At 37.5% G+C, this 19359-nt stretch overlaps 1 protein-coding gene across 28 annotated transcripts in view; it reads right to left on the minus strand.

Moving 5' to 3' along the window:
• The window catches only part of RIMS2 (regulating synaptic membrane exocytosis 2), a gene marked incomplete at both ends in the record, with an annotated part of 576294 nt that overhangs the window by 20716 nt on the left and 536219 nt on the right, over positions 1-19359 (minus strand). Inside the window, one exon of one of the 28 annotated variants that reach the window (XM_080694181.1) lies at positions 3653-3812. The exons of the other annotated variants lie outside the window; for them this stretch is intronic. Within the exon in view, the coding sequence (XP_080550307.1) occupies positions 3653-3812 (160 nt within the window). Of the gene's footprint in view, positions 1-3652; positions 3813-19359 lie in introns of those variants that run through there. 28 annotated transcript variants of the gene reach the window in all.

Raw genomic sequence — 19359 nt, forward strand, 5'->3', positions numbered from 1 at the left:
ACAGCCTCAGCAACATAGTGAGACCCTGTTTTAAAACAAAAAATGAAAAAAGGGTTGGGGTATAGCTTAGAGGCATAAGGCTCCTAAATTCAATAAAAAGAGGGAGAAAGAGAGAGAGAAACACACACACACACACACACACACACACACACACACACTATACATAGCACTGTAGTTAGGATTTTAAGTGATAGAGCCAGATTGTGAGTTTAGGTCTTAACTTCATTTGTTAGCTGTGGAACCTGGACAAATTGATTTCAAAGGTATGCAGGAGGCTATTAATATCAACTAGTGAGCAACTGCTATTACTTATGCCTGAATCAATGTTTACCGTTCACTTTCTCTGGGCATTTTCTCTAACTCCTAAATTAGCTGTTCTTAAAATTTCTCATTGCACTCTGCACTTTACTTAACTGAAACCTGTCACAGTTGCAATTGCATGGTTATTTCTATTAATGACTATCTCTTTTACACTGTAAGTTTTAAGAGGGTAGGGAGCATATCTACCTAATTCAAAGGCTGTCACAACTACTAACACATCAAATATTCTTAATGAACATTATAAATGATACATGCTCTGTTAGGCCCATAACAGTAACGGGCCTAAAATTAATGCAAAGAATATAGTAAATTTCCTAGCAAGAATGAAAGGAAGACAAGGTACTAGAAGACAGGGTACATTTGAGATTGTTTATCAATTGCATTATCTATAAAAAGACTAAAAAAAAAAGCAGGGGCAAGAAAGACTAGTTTTGAAATCATACTGGCTTGCTGAACTAACTGGTGAATTTAGTCAGATCACATTGATTCTTAGATCACCTTTTTTCTTTAGACAACTTGTGCTCAGCCACTGTGAAAATCATATAGTGAAATGTGTTTACTTCCTTTGCAAATTAGATTGGGTTTCATGGTTATGACTATAATAACATTCCTGAGTATGTTATCCACATGACCTTCATGAGTCCTGTGTCTCAATAGAAAACGAGTGGGCGTCTCAAAAAAAAAAAAAAAACTATGAAGCACAGCTCTAGACCAGTGATTTCCAACTCTCTCAACTCTGCAGGGTATGTTGAAATATCTTTAAAAAATCTCAAGACTTTCAAGGGTGATAGGAGTGTTGCAAAATCAAAATAAAGCGAAGATTTCTTGTCATGATTGTAAGATGACTGCAGGCAGTGAATAGACCTCTCTTATTTATGAAGTGTGTCTCATCTCTCATTGTGTATACAGAACAATACAGTTTACTTTAAAAGTGTTCCTTTTTTTTTTGGTGGTGGTGGTAGGGAGAGAACTCAGGGCCTTGGGTATGCTAAGCAAGAACTCCACCCCAACCTGCTCTTTTCCATATGGTATATATTTTTTTTCTTGGCAACTTAAGAAGCAATATTATGGTGTAGAAAGCTGTTCCAATTTCTTGTGTGGAGATGTAGGAATTTTTTTCTGTGAGAAGTCTGTATGAGCCAAGGTTGAGTGAATACAACACTTTAGATTTTGAAACATTTTCACATTTACATAAGTTTTCCTTGCTTTCTAAAAAAGGCTTTTAGGATGGTAGTTTGTGAATCCCACCATCCTGGTTATAACTTAAAGAAGAATGGTGATAGCTTAATGTGAAACAAACTCAAGACTGAAGACTTGATGTAAAAATTTAAAGCTGAGAAGTGAGTTCATAATAATATACGTTTTATTTGAATACATGTAGTTTCAGGCACACCTAAGTTTAAGTTTCAGCCTCATCATTACTAGGTTGGTGACTGTGGCCAAGTATACTCAAATAATAATCTATGCTAGCTCGGGAGTAGAGAGCTCAGGTTGTGTTGGTGACTGCTTGGGTTCAAGCACTAACTCTATTAGCTACTCTTTGGGCAAGTTTCTAAACCCCTCTGCCTTGCTTTTGTCACTTGTGAAAAGATAATAATCATGGTAGTCCTCATAAGGTTGTGATGAGCCTAAAAGAGGAAATAGTGGTCTTGTTTTTAGAACAGTGTCTGGCTAATTATAAGCACTAAAAGTTTTAGCTACAATTATGATCATTCATTCATTCACCCAATTTGATCTTTAAGCTTTTCTTACTTGTCTATACATTTCCTAGAACTTTAGGTATTTAATTATAGAAAGCAAGTGAAATGTACAAGTACAGGCCAGAAAAACAGGGACGACCATGAAAACTGTCATGTTTTCATAGCAAGGTACACTATGTGTATTAATACACCCATGTGAATTTATATCAAATTAATATTGCAACAATAAGCTAGGAGAAACTTGGTTAGCACTTATGAATTAAAGACTACTTTCCAGACACATGATGAATTCTCCACTGTCCTCCTTCGCCCGCCCTACTCAGAAAAAAATCAGGGAAAACAATTATCTTTACCTGTTCTAAAAGCAGGTAGTTAACTTCTTCTAAAAGCAGGGCTACTCTGGAGAGCATTATGTTAAGTGAGATCAGCCACACACAGAAGGAGAAGATACATATGTTTCCTCTAATATGTCCAAACTAGGAAACACAGAGGATACCAGTGGGACTCCAGATATTGGAGGGGAAATACTAGCTAAGTTTGAATGGAAAGATAGGAGAGGAGGAAGGCCGATCTTGATTAATGAGGGTCTACACCTGAACATGTGTAAAATTATGAATAAGACATGGTTAAGCTGGATAACCATTGGTGGGAGGGGGGAAGGGAAAACGGGGGCGGGGGGAAGAGGGCACCAAATATAGTTTAAATGTATACTATTTATGTTCAATAAAAAAATTGTTAAAAGAAAAAAAATAAAAAAAATAAAAGCAGGGCCACTATGGATTTCCTAATAAGATATCACTAATTGTTAAGGAATAACAGCAAAACAACTCTATTATTGTATAGTATAGAGTTGTTTCTATACAACAAAAACTATAGTATAACATCATGATTAACTGTACTTTAACATCACGGTTACTAAACTGCATAGAGATCTAAAGAGGAACACATTTGCAACTAACTATAAATTAACAGAGTATTTCAAATGTTTGGATGCTATTATTTGCACCAATTCTTACTTTCTTTACAAATTAGATGTTTAAACTGTTAAGTCTTATAGGAAAGTTCTTCATGAAGAAAACACATGTCCTGTTATTGAAAACTTTATGAAGAACTAGGAACTGACCACTGGGTAGAAAGCTCAAACTGTCTTTGGTACTGTCTACCCTTCCCTTCCCTTTCATTGTCTGGTCCCTTCCCCTCCTCGGAATGTAGGGTTTTCATAGGCTCAGAGTCCTGCTTTAAAGTTTTGCTGCTCTATTCCCCCTTAGTTCCCAACCATTTCTGTCCTGGAGCCCAAATGCTAGCCAACAGCAAGAGCAAACAAAGGCAAACGGCGGTGGGGACCCAGGAGGCGCCCCTTGTCTCCCACCAGTCTACCCGCACCCAGTTTCCAAGCACTAGATACTTAGGCAAATGGACTTGGCCAGGTGAGCCCTCCCCCCAGCCGGGGCCTGTGGACTGCTCCACTAACCAAGGCTGAGCTTGCCCTCGGCTTGGCCCGCGCTCCAGGGGTCTCTGCCCCAGCATGGTCCTGGGGGGCAGAGGGGCTTCACGCAGCTGCTTGGAGTTCTCTCCCCCTGCCAACCCTCAGACCAGCAACTTTACAGAGGGCTACACAGATATGAGGCTACCTAGAGGGACGAGCATCTCACCTTCTTCCTCCTCCAGGGAGTTCATGCAGGGAAAGTAGCCTGCCAGCGCCTCGAAGGAGGCTGAGAGGCTGCTCCGGCTCTGGGAGCGCTGCATGGAGCGCCCCGCGGCGCCGGGGCCCCCCAGACCTTGCCGGCCCATCTTCGACGAGGACCCGCTTTTCCCGCGGTACAAGATACGAGGCGTCTTGGCGGCTGGGGAGCGGGCCGGGGGCCGGGTTGTGCGCGGGACCCTGGGGCTCTGGCCCCTGCCTCCCGGCCCGGCCCGCTGGAGACGCGGCTGTCCCGGGGCCGGACCTCCGCCTGGCTGGGCGCGGGTCAGCGGAGGGTCCAGGCAGCGGCGGCTCGCAGTGAAGTCCGGGGTCTCGCCCTGGGGAGCCGGGATCCCGGAGCTGGAGCCGCGGGCTCTCGGCGCCCTCCCCGCCGGGGAGATGCTGCTGATGCTGCGGTCCCAGCCAATCAGCGGCGCGGGCGGCCGCACCTCCCAGGGCGGGCACTCGGGATCCGGGCAGAGCACCCGGTGTAGACAAGGCCGCTCGGCCCCGCCTGCCGCGCGGTCCAGGTCAGAGGATGGTGACTAATTAGAAGCAAGAAGTCAGGTACCTGGGGTGGGTGATGCTAAGTCAGGAAAATTCCTGGTAGGCACGGTTCTAGCCTTAGCCTCACACTGAGCGATTTGTTAACACACCTCACGCAAGAAAGGTCGGAATTTTTCAAGTCATAATATCAAGGCTCCCGATTTTTACTGGGCTCCACGGAAGCCAACAATGAAAGCTCTCTCTCTCTCTCTTTTACTTTCTTTTTAGATTAAAATTAACAAAGAGGAAAAAACGGTGAAATATCATAAACCAAAAAGTCAACCAACACCAAAAGAAAAGCAAAATGATGTCTATCAATTTAATGCCGTCTTTCTCTAAACAAAATAACCTGTTACCTGTCTTTGCAAAGTTGCTAAAAATGAAAACAAACACTGTGAGGATTCATATCTAAGAAAATGGTAATATCCTTTTAACGTAAATTTGGAAGCAACACACACATAGTAAAAGCAAAACAAAGCAAAGTAACATGGTCTATTCTGAAAATTGGAAACTTCTATTCCAGAATACAAATCAATTTTACTAGCAATTTTACATTTAACGAGGAGTCCGGAGATCGCTCCACTTTTTTAGATAAAGTCATTCAACCTGTCAGTTTCTCTACCTAGGAGGGGGGAGGGTACAGTGATTCCAGTCATAACCACATCAGCGTGATCACGGGGTTGGTGTAATAGGAGATTTTAAAAGTGTTTTTAAAAATGTAATTATACAACTGAAAACAGTTCCCACATTCAACAAACATTTCCTAAGTAGTATATGTATACAAGCACTTTATTTGGTGCACTGGTAATTAGATTAAAAAACTCACTGAATTAATATTATTTGAGCTCCCAGTATATGCCAGATACTTTTGTAGATGCTTACAAGACTGGTCAAAGCAGCTAAAATATTTGCTTTCCTGGATTTCACATTCTAGTATATATACACGTGTATATATATAGTATATATGTGGGGGGGGCAAGAAGGGGGTCATAATAAATCAAGAAATGACAGTGGTAAAAGGGGGATGAATGTAAATAAAAATAAAGTTAAGTGATATGGGACACACTGCAATTTAAAGAGTTGTGAAATCTGGTCTGGCGGTGCACACTTGTAACCACAGTACTTGGGAGGCTGAGACAGGAGGATTGCAGGTTCAAGGCCAGCCTTAGTAATTTATTGAGGCCTCTGCAACTTAGTGAGACCATGTTTAAAAAAAAACAACAAAGTAGGGCTGGGGGTATAGGTCAGAGGTAGATTTCCCCTGGGTTCAATCTCCAGTACAACAACAAAAATAAAAATAAAAAAATACAAAGGGTTGTGAGGGTCAGTCTTAGTGATGATGTGGGGTTTGGAGGACGGGGAGCCGAGAGCAGCTCCAGTGTGGTGTAGTGTGGCCATGGAATAGCTACGAGGGTGGGGGCTGGAGTAGAGCCACAGAAGACAGCAGAGCCAGCAGGACTCCTACCTCAGTAATGACTTTGCCATTGGACAATGAAATTTAGAAGGCACCCAAACTCCTAGGAGTAATAGTCCTTTCAAATCTTTCTATAACTTTTAAAACTTTCAGCACAAATAATAGTGTCATTGTAAAATAAAACAGTAATAAATTTTAGTTGTTTAGACTTCAGATCACCTAGCTTTCTTGCTTCTGTTTTTCTGATAGACTTTTATCCTTTCTCATTAATATTCCTATGACTGTTAGTTCAATTTTCTTCTCATTATTCACTTTCTTATCAGCATTTTAACAGAACATTGTTACACCAGAGAATTCTATGAACCCGTCTTTAGACCATAGCACTTTTATTCAGAGAACAGAAACTTTGTTATTAAATGAGATTTTCATTATAAAAATAAAGAATACTAGCTAGGCGTGGTGGCGCATGCTTGTAATTTCAGCATTTGGGAGGCTGAGACAGGAGGATCTGGGTTCATGGCCAGCCTCAGCTACTCAGTGAGGCCCTTTGAAACTCAGTGAGACTCTGTTTCAAAACAAAAAATAAAAAATAGGGCTGGGGGTGTAGCTCAGAGGTAGAATGCCATTGGGTTCCATCCCCAGTACCGCACAAAAAAATTTAAGGATAAAATGAAATAATTAGAATTCAGCCCATTTAGTTAGTGCATCAACTGTAGAATTGCTTCCTAAAATGTATGTGTATGTGCTCACCTATGTGTACATTTATGATAGATATTATGTTTCTCACTTTTGAAAAAGTTAGAAAGACATAAGTATCATATGATAAAATACTCACTTTACAAAAGAGGAAAACGGAAATGGAAGGGTAAAACATTTAAATTCCAAGACTGTCATTTGCTCTTGCTAATATAATATAATAAATATAATATAATATATTTATCTTATTTATATCATGGTATATGCCAGAATGAGGCAAAGGAGGTAAAAGGTTAATTGTTGCCCTATGAGTCCAATTATGCCTGGAGAAAGTGGGAAGTTTATCAGTGAGAGTTTCCTAATGCAAAAGTTATTTACTTAGAAAATTGAAAAAAATTCTGATGGGACATTCCAAGCTTCCTATCAAGGGTAAAATACCAGGTGAGAGGGTCTCAGAGGGGAAATCCTACAGAGATAAGATGGCTAAGGATGGTTGGAAAGGTTTTATTTGGCTACCAGGAACATCATAGTGATGGTTGAAAACCACTATGGGAAGGCACATCTTGGGTGTCTACTGGAGATGGCATGGCAAGGGGGAGTCTGAGAACCGAATCACGTGGTCATGCCAAGTCGCCTGGGCTCTGCTTTCTCCATGCTAATGACCTGGCTTCCTGTGCCAAGGAGAGGCTAGTCTGCGAGAGTCCAGATGTGTCCATTTCTACATGAGCATCACTTCTCTCTTGCAGTTTCGGGGCAAGGTTGTCTGGGAAGCCTTTTGAAATATATGTTTGTAGGATTTTAACATGATACAGATGACTGAAGAAAGGATGGTACAAGGAGAAGCAGGGAGAACTAAAGAAGAAGGAGAAAATCACCTTATTTAGGGGGAAAAGATTTAAGGCACGAGTCTTTGTGCTTAGTTACCAAAGAGATAGTCCCAGTAATGGCCAGAGGCTTCTGGCCTTGAACGTAAGCTGGGGAATATTCTGAGCTTACCGAGAAAATTAGGAATTCTACTCTTTTTGGTTTTATGCTGTATTATTTTCCTATGTATAGAAGTATTGCCTAAATGTTACTTATAGTTTATATATTGTAATAATTTAATTTATTATTCCTTATTCCAGTTTGACATAAGTGCTGTCACTCCCTAAGAAATTCAGCCGGGCATGGTGGCGCACGCTTGTAATCCCCGCGCTTGGGAGGTGGAGACAGGAGGATCGCACAGGTTTGAAGCCAGCCGCACTGGCTTAAGAGACCCTATTTCCAAATAAAACATAAAAAAAAATATGTCTGGGAGTGTAGCCCAGAGGTAGAAGGGTTCCATCCCCAGTACCACCAAAAAAAAAAACCTTAGAAATTCATATAAAAATAAACTAGTAAATTAGAAATGTCAGCATATAAATATAGTCCATATCAGCATATAAATATAGGATATACAGTATGCATATATGTAGAGTTTGGGATGTATGTCTTAAATGATGGGCCACTATGTTCATTATATAAAATTAAGTATAGTTCTAAAATCACTGTAATATAGTACTCCGAATTATTTAAAATTCTCTTATTCACCCAAAATAATGTCACAAAAACACATCACACAATAAATTATTTTCTAAAAGCAAGATAAAGTCTTGAAAAGGGATTCTACTGGAACATATAAAAATAATCTTTCTGAAGAAAAGACAAGCAGATACAACCTTCATATATGGCAATATTATTCTATTTGGTGAATATAAACTAATATCTTTCATAGATCTACTTTAGAGTTCATAAAACATATGAATGTAATTATGCTACTTAATTCTTCTATCATTCCTGGAAGAATGATCTCATTATCTCTTCTTTATAGATGAGTCAAAAAAAGAGACAGTGATATTAAATGACTTGCTTAAAGAGAAGGCGGCGGAGCAGGATTCACTCAGATGGACTGACTTCAGATTGGTGTCCTGTGGTCAGTATCACAGGTGCTTCATACACAGAGATGGTAGCTATGATTATAACTATATAGTACATTTCTTGGTCTGAAATAAATATTTACAACATAGCATTTTTTTAAAAAATGGGTACATTGTACCTGTACATCATAGTATGATTAAGTGCGACAGAAACATACATGCACACAGCATTTGCTACCATGTTCCGGGCCCATGCACTCTCCTCCACCCCATAGGTAATATTAAAATGGGTATGGATAATATCATATATGAACACAGGATTATTTTAACTGTTTTCTTCATCACATTTTCCCTTTCACCTCCTCACTTTGCTCCCCAAATCCCCTTCTACTATTCTTCTAGTATCTTCCCTTATTTCTTTAAAGTCATTTTGTTCACCAATTTCTCTCCAGCTTCCACATATAAGTGGAGAACATATGGCCTTTCGCTTTCTGGGACTGACTAATCTCACTTAGCATAATATTTTCTAGCTCCACAACACAGCATTGACATCAAAATGCTAATTCTAATTATATACCAATAACATAATTCTAATCATATACCAAGGTTAAATCTATATTTGCCTTCATTTTAAAATTTAAAATATCATATATTCAAATGACCTGAATATGAAACCCAAAATATGCAGTTTTCTCTCCCATCCCTACTTTTATGACAATATGGTACAAATAAAGTTTAAACTTTTGTGATTTCAGTTTTCAAAAGTAGTTTAGGTTTTTACTCAATAGATTTGAAACTGAAGAGCAGGTATTACACCTTAGAGCTGGTCAAGAGCGTGAAAAGACAAAAGGGGAAGATTAAATGGTGAGCATTTTTCATCATTTCTTCAGTGAAATTTATGACAATGTATGTCTTTATCTCCTAACAGAACATGCCCCATGAAAGTCAGCAAATAAATATATATTGATTGGGCTGAACAATGGTGATAAAATTTGATAGAAATGAAGAGAAAGAACTCTAAGTTCAAAGTCATGAGTCATTGAGCAGAAGAGCAAGGCGATAGCGAACAAGTGCTTAGACTCATAATCTTAATTATGGCCTTTGTGAATAACAATAATTATGATGATAACAGCTAGCTTTATGTTCTTCCTTTGCACAACCTCCTTTAATATAAACACTCTATAAGGTACTCTGATTGTTCCAACTTAGAGATGAGAAAATTGATGCATATTTATTCAATAAATTTTTGTTAAGACCTTACCACATGTCAGGCACTATTCTAGTCACTGAGGATACAGTGATGACCCCCCTCAATGTATAGAACCCCCACCGTCATGGAGTTACCACTGCTGGAGTAACAGCTAACACTTAACCTTCCATTCCATTTACTACACAGGGGGCCTTTCTCTAGGCACCTTTGTACACCAGCACATAAACTCACCTAATAAACACAAAACCCTATGAGGAAGACAGTGTGAATATACTTATTATGTAGATGAGGAAGCTGAGGATGTCTCTCGTCTATGGCCATACAAGTTATTTAAAAAATGAAACAATAAGTACATAAATTTGATGTACTGTATTATAACAAGATTCATCCAATGTCATAAAGAAATCTGCAAGCTCAGGATATGAATCTAGGTCCCCCAACTCTCTAATTCATACTCTTAACAACTTTAAGAGTTAAAGACACAGTTTAAGAGAACTCACGGAGATCAGCAATTAGCCAATGGGATTGCCAGTAAGAACTGTTTTTCCTGTCTGTAACAAGAGGCCTCTAGTATTTTAATTCTTTTTAATTATATGGCATATTTATATAAATCTTTATTTGGTTACCACCAGGAATCTAAGACTCTTACAAATGCTCTCAAGAAATTTTAGGAGTCAGTGTATGGACATGACCTTGGGCAAAAATGTCACATAAACAACTTAGCCTGTAGAGATTATAAGAAATAGATACAAATGATGTGTGCAATTAGTATTTGGTCACTCATCAAAAATGAAATATAGGCAATCATAAACTAAATATTTTGAACATATTTCAGAATTTAGAACATGAGGAGTGAGGGGGAGAGAATGGGGTGGGAATTGGGTAAGGGCTAATTGGGTGATGTGTGCATGTATGACTCTACCATCTTGTAGTCCATTAAGATGTAGGACTACAACGCACCAATAAGAAGTAAAAAAAAAAAAGAATTTAGAAAAATAATGTTCATGCCTTTTATATACCATCTATAGAATTTTAAAATAGTCATGTAAAATACCATTTTGAAAGAAAAACAAAAATATTAATATAAAAAGGAAACACTTTATTTCACCGATAAGATTAAGCATGATCTAGTGATAAGTTCAAGAACTACAAATTGACTAGAAAGAATGACATTTAAGAAAATTCATTTAACTGAGTAGAGCATGCCTGTAATCCCAGCACTCAGGAAGGGTGAGGCAGAAGGATTTCAAGTCTGAGCCCACCCGGAACAACTTAAGAGACCCTGACTCAAAACAAAAAACAGAAAAGGCTGGGGTATACAGCTCACAAATAAAATATGTTTAGGTTCTGGGAAAAGAAAGGTGCATTAAATGTCATTATGTTTCAGTCGTTCAAATAGTTCTCTTTCTAATGTAAGCTGGCCTTCAAATGTCCTTCATTTACTCATCCATTCAGATATTTACTGAGCATCACATGCCAGATTTATTTAAAGGATCTGTGAATAAGATAATAAAAACCCTGGGGTTGACCCTCAAAGATTTCAGAGTTTAATGATGGCAGGTAGAGGGAATAATGAACAAAAAAGGCCAAATAAATGCAATATTATAGTATATTAGTGATAAGTTTAATTACTCCAGTAACATAAAACAGGGAGTTACTGATTTGACTTAGGTGGGCCAAAGAAGACTTTATAGAAAAAAATTACTAAGCTTTGTTTTGAAAGATGCACCAGAAAATAGGATTAAGGGAACTGAAAATAGAAGTCGCTGTATGCTGACCATAATTACAATGAATGCCTATTTTGGACTGTGAAGTGAGTGAGGGATTTGGCTTCTCAAGAGGACCTCTCTTTTTCCCTTCTCTCTAGGGTGGTGGTAATGTTGGGGATGATTTCCAAGTTTTCTGGTATTCTCTTGCATTATTCCAACTAATGCTCTAGTTTAGATTCTGAAGATAAAGGAAGAAAAAATTACCTCAAACTCAAACTCTGTTTTTCCTACTACACGCTCACAACATGAATCACTTCTGTGATCCCAAAATGTGTGGGAATTTCTTCTCCCCACCAAGCCAGCAATCAGCTCTGGAGCAGCAGACACCAGCTGGGTGGCCCTGATTCAATTTATTTCTGACAGTATCTGGAGAGAGTGTTGGATCCCACAGGTTGAGGGCCCAGTTCCCAAGACTCCCCAATTCAAATGCCAACCACAAGCCCTGCATAGTTTTACAAGTGCTTCTGATCAACTGGCTATAAATTGGGGTCCCCACAACCTTCTCCTAAGGTCTGACTAATCTGATATAGAAAAAGAGGCTTGGAGCTCTCGTTTCCTGCCCTGGCCCACTGCCTGTAGGGACACCTACATGTTCAACTATCCAGAAGCTGACATAGGTCCTTTTGGGTTTTATAAAGTTTCACTGCAGAGGCATAACCAAAGCATAGACAATCTTGCCAGAACGTGTTTGGACAAAAAGGGTTTGATTTAATGCTAACAGACTGGGTGGGAAAACCCACCAGGGCCTGCCTGTTCAGATTCTTCAGCATTCCATACTCAGAGTATGGGTTAGGACCCCTTCTGGAACGGGGCTCTTACTATCTCCTATCAGAAAATGTAGGCCAGAGAATTTCTTTATGGTCAAGGTCAAGGTGGTAGAAGCTTAGATTTTCTATTACTTGTCTTGAGGAAGAAAAATTCTAGTTTCTATGGCCTACCTTGAGAAATGAGTTAATAAGCAGGCAAATGTAGATGAAATATATATAAATGTATAATAGGTAAAAGATTAAACATATTTCCTTCCTAAAATTTATTTCAAAATGGCTCTATATAATGCTTCATTTATACTTTCATAATAAATTGGATATCCCAGGTCTAACAATACAGAAGACTTTTACCCAGGGAAAAGAGTCTTAGAAAGAGATAAATAAGCCGGGCGTGGTGGCGCACGCTTGTAATCCCAGCATTCGGGAGGCTGAGACCTGGAGGATCACGGTTCGCGGACAGCCTCAGCTACTTAGTGAGGCCCTCTGCAACTCAGTGAGACCCGGTTTCAAAATAAAGAATAAAAAATAGGGCAGGGGGTGTAGCTCGGAGGTCAAATGCCCCTGGGTTCCATCCCCAGACCCGCAAAAAAAAAAAAAAAAAAAAAAAAAAAATATATATATATATATATATATATATATATATATACAGTGTAATATATTTAATATGTGTATCAAGAACATATGTATATTATATAATGGCAATATTTGTTGTAGGTTATATATAGTAATATTACAGTGATAAATTTATATAAAATCTTCACAGCAATGTCAGAAAGGCATTCTCAACCATTTCAGAGAAAAGAAGAATTACTTTTCTACTGTTATAATTTCCCTGGAATTTTAGATGGACACCGCCTATATCAACCTCCCATACCATTGAGATAAATAGCACTTGCAGAGTTTGTTGGTGTAATCACTCTTCACAAACATACAAAAAATCTTTTTAAAAAATCTAAGTTTTATGCACCAATGCCAATAACATTATGCAATGTATATAAAGTATGCATTTTAATTTTTCCCTGTCTATTCATTATTAATTTACTACTCACTTATTCTTTATTAATCTGTTCATTACATCATAGTGTGAATAAGAACAGTATTAGGTATATAGGGAAAAATAGAAGGATTCCTTTAACAACAAGTAAGTCTGGTACCTATTTGTTCCTTCTTTTTTACTGGCTAAGCTTCATGTCTTCACTTCAACATATGCAACACTAAAGACCTATTACCACTCTGTTCAACTAATGTATTGGTGAGACATAAATAGATATAAGTTGCTTGATACCATGCTGACCTAGAAATTAAAAATTTAATACTTTTCATAATGTTTTGCTTAACTTGCAGACGCCTTAATTATTTTTCATTATCTATAAAAACATATGATTTGTAAAAAAATCACTTGAAGTTGCTATAGGCCAAAGGTGATAGCAAAGAAGGAAGGGTCTGTCAAAGCTTTAAGAATTTCAGGAATTTACATAGCTTATTGGAAAGAAAGAGCCCATGAAAACAGTTAACATTATACAGATCCAGGTCGAACATCATGTGTATTGGGTCTAAGCGAATTGCTGCCTGAGGTAATTATGTTAGTGGCTAAGCATACTTGATAAATCGTTCAAGTTGTGTGCAAAGCGACCAACTCAGGAACCAAACTGAGCAACCCATCATCAGTACCAAAGGCACTTTGTTCACGATGCTTTCAAGAACAATGCGCCTCTCTTGTTGATAGGAAGTATCACAATAGAAAAGAACAATAGAGATTATAAACACATTTTCTGCCTAAAATTCTTTTCAAAATGGTTCCATACAATCTGTTTCATTTATACTTCCACAATAAATTGCATGCCTCGGGTCTACCACTACAGAAGACTATTTCCCAGAGAAAACAGTCTCAGTAAGAGATAAATTTATGGTGTAATACAGAAATACTTAAGTAACTACAAAGAGAGGCAAGCCCATGTGTGCTGAGTGCTTTGCCTGGACCATGGATTACTCTGCTTTGTCATTCCATCTGCTCCTCACCTTCCTAGTGGCAGGGTTTTTAATCCAAGCCTCCTTTCCCATTCTTCACAGTAAATTATGAAAAGACATTTGGAGAGGAGCTACAAGTCCTGATCCATAATTTATAACCTACAAACAAATTGAATTATCAAACCTATTTCACTTGCTGCAAATCATTCACATTAAGACACATTAAGAGTTGTCCGTCCGTCCATCCATCCATCCATCCATCCATCCATCTTTCTCTATATCTACTATTTCTTAATTATTTTCTTAAGCTTGTGAGTAAAGTGGTAAACAAATGGGAATGGATCCTTTCCTCCATAAAGTAGATGATGTAATGCATAGACACACATTAATAAACAATAAAACAAAAATCAAATCAGAATCACCACAACTACCATGAAGGAAAACTGTGTAGTGAGAGAGAGAGAGGACTTGATAAGATTTTTAGATTAGAGTTTGGAGAAGTCACAGGAGGTAAAAGACTTCTGAGGAAGTTTCTTTGACCCTGAGATCTGAAGGATAAATAGTAATTTATAGGCAAAGAAAAAACGGGGTTAAAGATTTTCTATACAGAAATCACACTGCTGTGAAGGATAGCTATACCTGCCCCCCCAACCATTTCTCAAATGCCACACCAGTTCTCAAAGGGTCTGCATAGCATAATGAAACAGTAATCTCTTAATAGGAGAGTGCGTTAACTCCTTTAGACCATTCACTATTTTTTAGTTGAGTTCTGAGTTCTATCTAGTCACCTTGGCACAAAATCACTGAAGCAGTTCATAGGGCCCTTTTAACCTCAGTTTACTAGTTAGTGAAATACAAAGATATCAAGAGAACAATGCATACTGTTCTAATGGGTAAGGGAATCATGTTTTAGCTCATTAAGGTGTGTGTGTGTGTGTGTGTGTGTGTGTGTGTGTGTGTGTGTGTGTATGTGTGCGCGCGCGCGCACGTGCTCGCGATGAAGTTCTCATCTGAGAAAAACATGCTTTTTTGGGGGGAAACTAATTTCACTTTGAAACTGGCTAGCACAGATTGTGGTGTGCCATTTTGTGATTCTTAATAATTTCAGTCATCTATCAATTATATTATGGTGTCAGGGAAAAACATAGAGATTTAAACTTTTGGGCCAACCATTTAAAAGATAGGCTTTAGTTGGGAATGGTGCCACATGCCTATGATTTCAGTACTTGAGAGATTGAGACAGGAGGAACACAAGTTCCAGGCCATCCTCAGTTTAGCAAGACCCTCATCAACTTAGATCCTGTTTCAAAATAAATATAAAATAGGGCTGGGAGTATAGCTCAGAGGTAGAATGCCCCTAACTCTATATAGAGTACCAAATAAAACCAAAAATATAACAACAAAACAAAATAAAACCCCCCTAAAAGATAGGCTTATCAAAATAAAAATACTGAAGTAGAGTAAGTAGCTTATAATTCCTTACTAATTAGTGACATTCACAGATTAAAAAATGTAAAGGTATAGCACTTAAGCGTATCATGATATTTAATCTTTTAAATACCAGAGTAAAAGCAAGAGTAATATTCTAAATCAGATTGCATATATATGCAAACATTCTATATATTCATTCATTATAAAGTTTGGCAACACAATTCAAAGGTTTTTTTTCAAAAATGTTTATTTATTGCCTAGCTATTATTTCTCAGAATTTGGACAGAAACACTGCAGTGTAAAATTTCTGAGTTTCTTTATTTTGTTTTATGATATCAGGCATTGATACAACACCTAGAAAAATCATGCTCTGTGATTCACCTTTATAAACTATTAATTTCACCTCATACAGCACTCTATGTCACATAATGAGAACAGCATTTTATAAATTCTTTGGATGAGGCAAAAATGCATTTGTGTTTTAATTAATCCAAAGATTCATTGTTTTGTAGCACTGGGGATTGAACCCAGGGCCTCAGACATGACAGATAAGTGTTCTACCACTGAACTATATCCCTGGTCCTCACTAAATCTTATCTTTAATCTAAATATATACTGGAGAAGTGGGAACTCTGAAACATTGTTGGTGGTATTGCAAATTAGTGCAAGCACTTTGGAAAACAGTATGAAGAATCCTCAGAAGAATGGGAAAAATTTACCATTTGATCCAGCAATACCACTTCTGGATATCTACCCAAAAGAAAGGAAACCAAATTACCAAACTAATGCATGTGTATCTATGTTCATAGCTGCCCAATTCACCATTGCCAAACTATGGAACCAGCCAAGATGTCCATCAACAGATGAATGGATTACAAAACTGGGATACATACACAATGATTTTACTCAGCCATAAAAAGAACACAATTACATCATTTTCAGGGAAATGGATGGAACTGGAGGACATTATGCTAAGCGAGATTAGTCAGTCACAAAAAATAAGAAATCAGATGCTTTCCCTAATATGTAAAAGATAAGGAGAAATGGGTCATAGGAGGAACTCCAGATGAAAAAGGAAATCCTATAGAGGAACAAACAAGACAACCTAAATGAGGGGATGGGAGGGGGAAGAAGGAAACTCTCTAAAGCACGCGATGTACTTATCAGTCAACCACTAGGCCAAGCAAGGGAAGGAGGGATGGGGAGGGAATGGGGCGGGGATTGGGCAGGGGCTAACTGGGTGATGTGTGCATGTATGTCTACACAAGTTTTTTTTTTTTTTAACCCCATTATGATGTATAAATACAACATACCAATAAAAATAAAAAATAAAAGATACTGGAAGACACTTTTCAAAGACAGCAATCTTTTTAAAAACAAAATGTAGGTGTTACACATTTGATCACAATTCAAATCCAAAGTAACTAATTTTTAAAAACAGTAAAGGAAAGCCGGGTGTGGTGGTGCATGCTTGTAATCCCAGCATTTGGGAGGCTGAGACAGGAGGGTGGCAGTTCTCAGACAGCCTCAGCTACTTACTGAGGCCCTTTGTAACTCAGTGAGACCCTATTTCAAAATAAAGAATAAAAAATAGGGCTAGGAGGTGTAGCTCAGAGGTAGAATACACCTGGATTCTATCCTTTGTACCACAAAAATAAATACATAAAAAAATAAAATAAAAACAGTAAGGGATTTCTTGTCCCATTTTCATTTCATTTACTAAAAATGCTCATTTTAATTCTCAATTTCATTTTATAAACTAAGATTGTTTGACAAAGGGTTAGTTTTTTGCCTCTGCAGCCACTTAGAAAGAGCCTGTCATAGAATTTGAGCATTCTAAAATAAACAATACTATCATAGCATGAAATGAACACATGCCTAGTCACCCTTTAAAGATCGTCTGCCCTCATCGCTTGTAGAGCTGGCACTCCACGGATCTCCTTAGTCTTAGATCAAGCTATGTCCACCCATAGTCCCAGTTAACTCTCAGTCTCCCAACTTAACTCTCAGTCTCACTCTAGTAGTTACTCTGATCCTGTGATTAATTACCCGAGACTTACAAAATCATCATATCTCTTTTATTAGAACTCTCTGCCACTGAACTTTTGACATGAATGACATGAACGTAAGTTCCTCTTAATCTCCACATACTACTTTATTTATTTTAATATTTTTGTAGAAGAGAAAGTATATTTCACCATAATAGAGTGCATTAAGAAAAATGTAAAACAACACTGAAATCAAAATAACCCTATCTAGCCGGGCGTGGTGGCACACGCTTGTAATCCCCGCGCTTGGGAGGCAGAGACAGGAGGATCGCGCAGGTTCGAAGCCAGCCGCGCGTGCTGGCTTAGGAGACCCTGTTTCCAAATAAAAATGTAAAAATGGTCTGGGAGTGTAGCCCGGAGGTAGAAGGGCTTCCAGGAACCCCAGTACCACCAAAAATAAATAAATAAATAAATAAATAACCCTATCTATTATGAACCATACATTCATTTCTAAATGATCTCAATAACAAAACATTTTTAAGTTATATATTTTTTCTATAATGTTCTCTGTATGTATGTATGTATAAATATACTATTGGTCCTCTATATCCAGGTGTTCCTATTAATGGGTTCAATAAGCCACAGATTGAAAATAGTCTGGAAAAGAATTCTGTCTGTACTAAACATACACAGATTTGTTTTGCTATTATTCCCTAAACAATTTATGTATCATTTCTTAGGTATTCTAACTAATCTATAGATAACGCAAAGTATATGGGAGGATGTACATAGGTTATATGCAAATATTATGTCATTTTATATGAGAGACTTGGCCATTTTTGGATCGCATGAGGGGTTTCATGGGTTCTGAAACCAATCCCCAATGTATACCAAAGGATGATTGTACAGATACACATAAAAACTTTGAAATTTATATTACTGAAGCTATTGTTATCAGTCATAAACCATATGTTTAACATAAGAATTCCTGTAACAGTTTTTGGTTCTTACCCTAGACATTTCCTATGGTTTAATTTTAAAGACTTTAGATAATCTAACTTATAGCAGTTTTGTTTTACGCAATGACTTCCCTTGAGTATATTTTTGAAAATCTATGCACTTATCTTTAAAACAAATTCATAAACCAGGCATAGTAGCACACGCTTGTAATCCCAGCATTTGGGAGGCTGAGACAGGATGATCACAATTTGCGGACAGCAAATCACAATTTGCGGACAGTGAGATCCTGTTTCAAAATAAAAAAATAAAAAATAGTCCTGGGGGTGTAGCTTAGAGGTAGAATGCCCCTGGGTTCCATCCCTAGTACCGCCAAAAAAAAAAAAAAAAAAAAAAAGTCCATAAAACTGGTCAGTGTTAGTCCTCGTTTCATGCATGCATAAAGAAAATAAAAGGTTACACATTCATTAGATTCATTAGTAGAATCTAGCTGAAGCCTAAAGAGTTAAATTGTGAGTTTAAAATTTCCTGACATTTCTCTATATTGAATAATCTTTTACAAAAATATACGTGTGATGCTAATGACTATATTTTAGTAAAAAATGTAATGCATTAAAAGTGCTTAACAAAGATGACTACTAGCTAAGTAGAGCTTTTTGACCAATCATTATTCAACAATATGAAATAAATATTTTAAATATCATAATGCTCAAGTACAGTCTTAAGCAGAAGTATTAGTAGAAAGTATTACTTATTAACTTACTGATCATTGGTTAACTCTATTGCTTTCAATCATCATTGTTTGAATTGATAAGTACAGAAAAGCTAAGAAAACAAATCAAGTAATCCTAAGTAATTAAAAATAAAGAGATAATAATGAATCAGCATGTATTTGGAACATTGTGTACATAGCTCAAAAACATTTAGACCCCAAAGCAAAATAAAAAATAGCTTAAGTACTCCTGTTTTGATTATACTACTACTACACTTTCACATCACGGGACATAAATTTTACA

This window comes from Muscardinus avellanarius, assembly GCF_963383645.1.
Source record: "Muscardinus avellanarius genome assembly, chromosome: 4".
In the NCBI taxonomy this organism is placed as follows: Eukaryota; Metazoa; Chordata; class Mammalia; order Rodentia; family Gliridae; genus Muscardinus; species Muscardinus avellanarius.